At 40.0% G+C, this 3,364-nt stretch overlaps 1 protein-coding gene across 1 annotated transcript in view; it reads right to left on the bottom strand.

Moving 5' to 3' along the window:
• LOC102878287 (trace amine-associated receptor 6) overlaps window positions 1-531 on the bottom strand; it is a 6,751-nt gene extending 6,220 nt beyond the window's left edge. Inside the window, exon 1 of the mRNA XM_015600076.1 lies at window positions 1-531. This exon is cut by the window's left edge and continues 1 nt beyond it. Within this exon, the coding sequence (XP_015455562.1) occupies window positions 1-531 (531 nt within the window).
• Window positions 532-3,364: the final 2,833 nt, after the last annotated feature.

Below are 3,364 nucleotides of genomic sequence, written 5' to 3'. Positions count from 1 at the left end.
TATTCCATCTTCATAGGAGCTACTGTAAAACACGGCACCACTACATGCAATGCGCAGGATCCAGGAGATGCTGATGCAAATTCCTGACACAGACACCATGACCTTGGTAGGATAGAGCAGAGGGTCAGTAACAGCAATGTACCTGTCGATGGAGATGAAGCACAAGTGGAAGAGAGAAGAGTAACAAAATGCGGCATCACAGCAACTGTGAAGGGTACAAAATCTGGCTCCGAAGTACCAGCAGCTCTCCACGGACCTGACCATGCTGAAGGGCATCACTGTCATGCCCACCAGAAAGTCAGCACAGGCCAGGGAGGTGATCAGAAAATTGGCTGGGGAGTGCAGCTGCTTGAAATGAAGAACTGAAGTCATCACCAAGAGGTTTCCAAACACAGCAAGTAAAGACCCCAAGCCAAACACTGCGTAGAGAATCAGTCTGGATCCAAGCGAGTAGGGAGTTTTAATACAAGATCTGCTCACATTCTCATAGCAAAGCAGCGTAACGCTAGCTTGGGAAAGATTGCTGGTCATGGTTCTGCAGTTTTATGCTTACTGTGTTTCTGTCTTTCTTTGTGGTAGGGAATAGGAGTTGTCAATTCTGATAATTAAAAATATATTTATATCAAACTGCGTATTTGAGCCTCAGAGTATATCTTTTTCCCATTTTAATTATAAAGAGAATTTAAAAGAAATTCAAAAACTCAGATAATTATTCTTTCTTTAATTCAGGAAACTATTTCTGTAACTATGTCTAAACAAAACAAATAGTTAAGTTCAAGAAAATCTACAATTAAATTTTATCAGGACAGAAATCATATTATCTGAATAATTAAAGAAATTTAATTTAAATACCCGGTTCTTTACACTTGTGAAATTGTTCCTTGCAAAGGATAATGACATATAATAGAATTACATATTTGAGAAGTCACCTTTTAATAGACTTCCACCTTCACGTTGTCTGGAAAGTTAGCACCTAAGATATTTTAGGAAGCCAAGCAATAAACTTCACACATTAAAAATTCCTCATAAAGAATCCCTATAGAGTAAGGCGTGAATCATGAAAGGAAACTTACTTTCAATAATTAGAATTAATAAGTTCTCCTACAAAACCTATTTCTCTGTGTTCTGTAACTTGGGATAAATACTTATGATCTAAGAAGATTTAATTTCAGCTGCCATGAAATAGCTTTGGCCAGTATTTGACAATAAAATTACCTGCTCCCTATTTACAAGACTGGCTACACAATTTGCAAAGCCCAGTGCAAAGTCAAAATGTGGATATACATATTTTTTTAAATATGAAAAAAGTGTAAAGTTTGTTCCTTTCTTCTTTGGTCTCTCCTGACTTGTCATGGTGTTACATTTTGTTATGTAATATTTCACTCCCCTGGGCAAGGAGATATTGCCGGGCAAGTGGAGATCTTCACGGTTGTGTGGAGAACTGGCCCTGTGAGACTCAGCATGCCTGACCCACCTACTGCCAGGTTCCCCCTCCTGCTCCCACTGAAGCAATATGCCATGCCCAGGCTGTAGCCCAAGAAGCTTAGCCAGGCATCTGCCCTCCTCTGGGCTTGCACTTCGACCAAGGGGAGACAAGTAAGTTCCTAGGGACTACAATCTCCACATCAGGACCTACTCAGTACCTGCATTGGGGTAGGTTAGAGACTTGGCGCTGCTGACTTGTCCGTTAAATATGCTGTGACCCTACCCTAGACTGGGATGGGGACGACAGCCAGCACACCTTGCGCCAAGACTGCGGAGAGTGAACTTGACCGAAATCCTCCCTGCTCTGCGCCCAGTCCTCCCCTAGGGTGGGGAGAGAACAGCAGTGGTAGTAGATTAGGTGGGGAGGTGGAGCAACTGGACAAGGCCCAAAGTGCCAGGTGGTAGGGAGCTGGTGGCTGAGAACTCGTCCCAAGGAAGAGGGAGGTGCTATAATGCAGAACTATCACGTGTAATGTGATTCAAATTTCCAAGCCCTCATGCATCCTCCATTGTCCCTTCAGACTTTACATACAAAACACAAATTCAAAGATAAAATTATTAAGAATTTCAAGACTGCAACTAGAGGTATCAAACTCTAATAGCAGGGTTCTGTACTGCTGGACTAGCCCCAAGCTCACAGAAAGGCTCTGCCTATTTCATTTCAGAGATTAAATTATCTCTTTGCAACAGCAACTAAATGATGAAGCAAAGAAAATCAACCAGAAGTAATTACAAAACTGCCAGATGGGAAGGTGTGGGAACTGAGGGCCAGGCAGTTCTGACGCTAACAGTCTTTCCTGACACAGACTTTTGCCCTTGCAACAGCAACAAGAATTTAGGGAGTTAGAGAGGGAGATTACAGACAGAAAGCTCCATTACAAGGATTTCAGGTCTGAGGACAATAGCTACCTTTGATCCTATAAAGAAAATAAGAAGTGATGAAGACTTTTTTCTTCCACAATATATTGAGGGCTTGAAAATAGAAATGTGATCTTCCATTTAAGATAAAAATAGTGAAAATATATTGGAATAAAAGTAGAATGGCTGTTAAATGTGTGACTTGAAAACAATTATTCGGTTGATCATCTACCAAATTCTTCTTGGCAATGCTATCTTATCTTCTCTTTAAATTCTTAAATCTAACTTGATTTCACTCTACTCTTATTCAGTAACATTGCTTCCCTATTATCTGAAAATATGAAATACACAATTTAGAAACTGAAAGGATATAAGAATTTAAGGCTGTATGATAGAGGCAGGAATCAAGAATGACTCCCAGGTTTTTAACTTGCCAACAAGAAAGATAAAGGGTATGAGGGAAAGAGTATATTTATGAAGGAAAGATGATGAGTTAGGTTTGGATTGGTTGGAGGGACATAAAATTGGAGTTCTTCATTGGGTAGTTTAGACTATAAATTTTCAGCTCAGGAAAGAAATTATGCCACAGATTCCTCAGCATACTGATATTTTTAAAGTCGTAGGAGTAAAGGTGATTGTCTGGTGCACACCTGCTGTAATGCCTAGAATATATCAGGTACTCAATAAGTATTTGTTGACTGGATTAGAATGTGCATAATGAAAATAGAAGAAACTGGAAGTGCATCATCCTTAAAGTTATGCCTGTAAAGGAAAGAGTAGACAGAAATACAGATAGGAAAACAGGAAAAAGTGATCTCACCGATGCCATGTGATGAAAGAGTTTCATGAAGGAGGGGATATCAAGAGTGCCAAATGGTGACAATGGGTCAAGTAAAACCACAAAAAATGAGAATCGTTTGTTGGCATTAACAACTAGATAACTGATGAGCATGATTCCACCTCTTCTGGTGGAATGTGGGAGAAACAGTCCAAACTGCAGTGGATTAAGAACAAATGAGAG

Source organism: Pteropus alecto, unplaced genomic scaffold (genome assembly GCF_000325575.1).
Source record: "Pteropus alecto unplaced genomic scaffold, ASM32557v1 scaffold79, whole genome shotgun sequence".
NCBI classification, from domain to species: domain Eukaryota; kingdom Metazoa; phylum Chordata; class Mammalia; order Chiroptera; family Pteropodidae; genus Pteropus; species Pteropus alecto.
The sequence above is the reverse complement of the archived record's forward strand: the minus strand, read 5'-3'. Positions and strand labels throughout refer to the sequence as shown.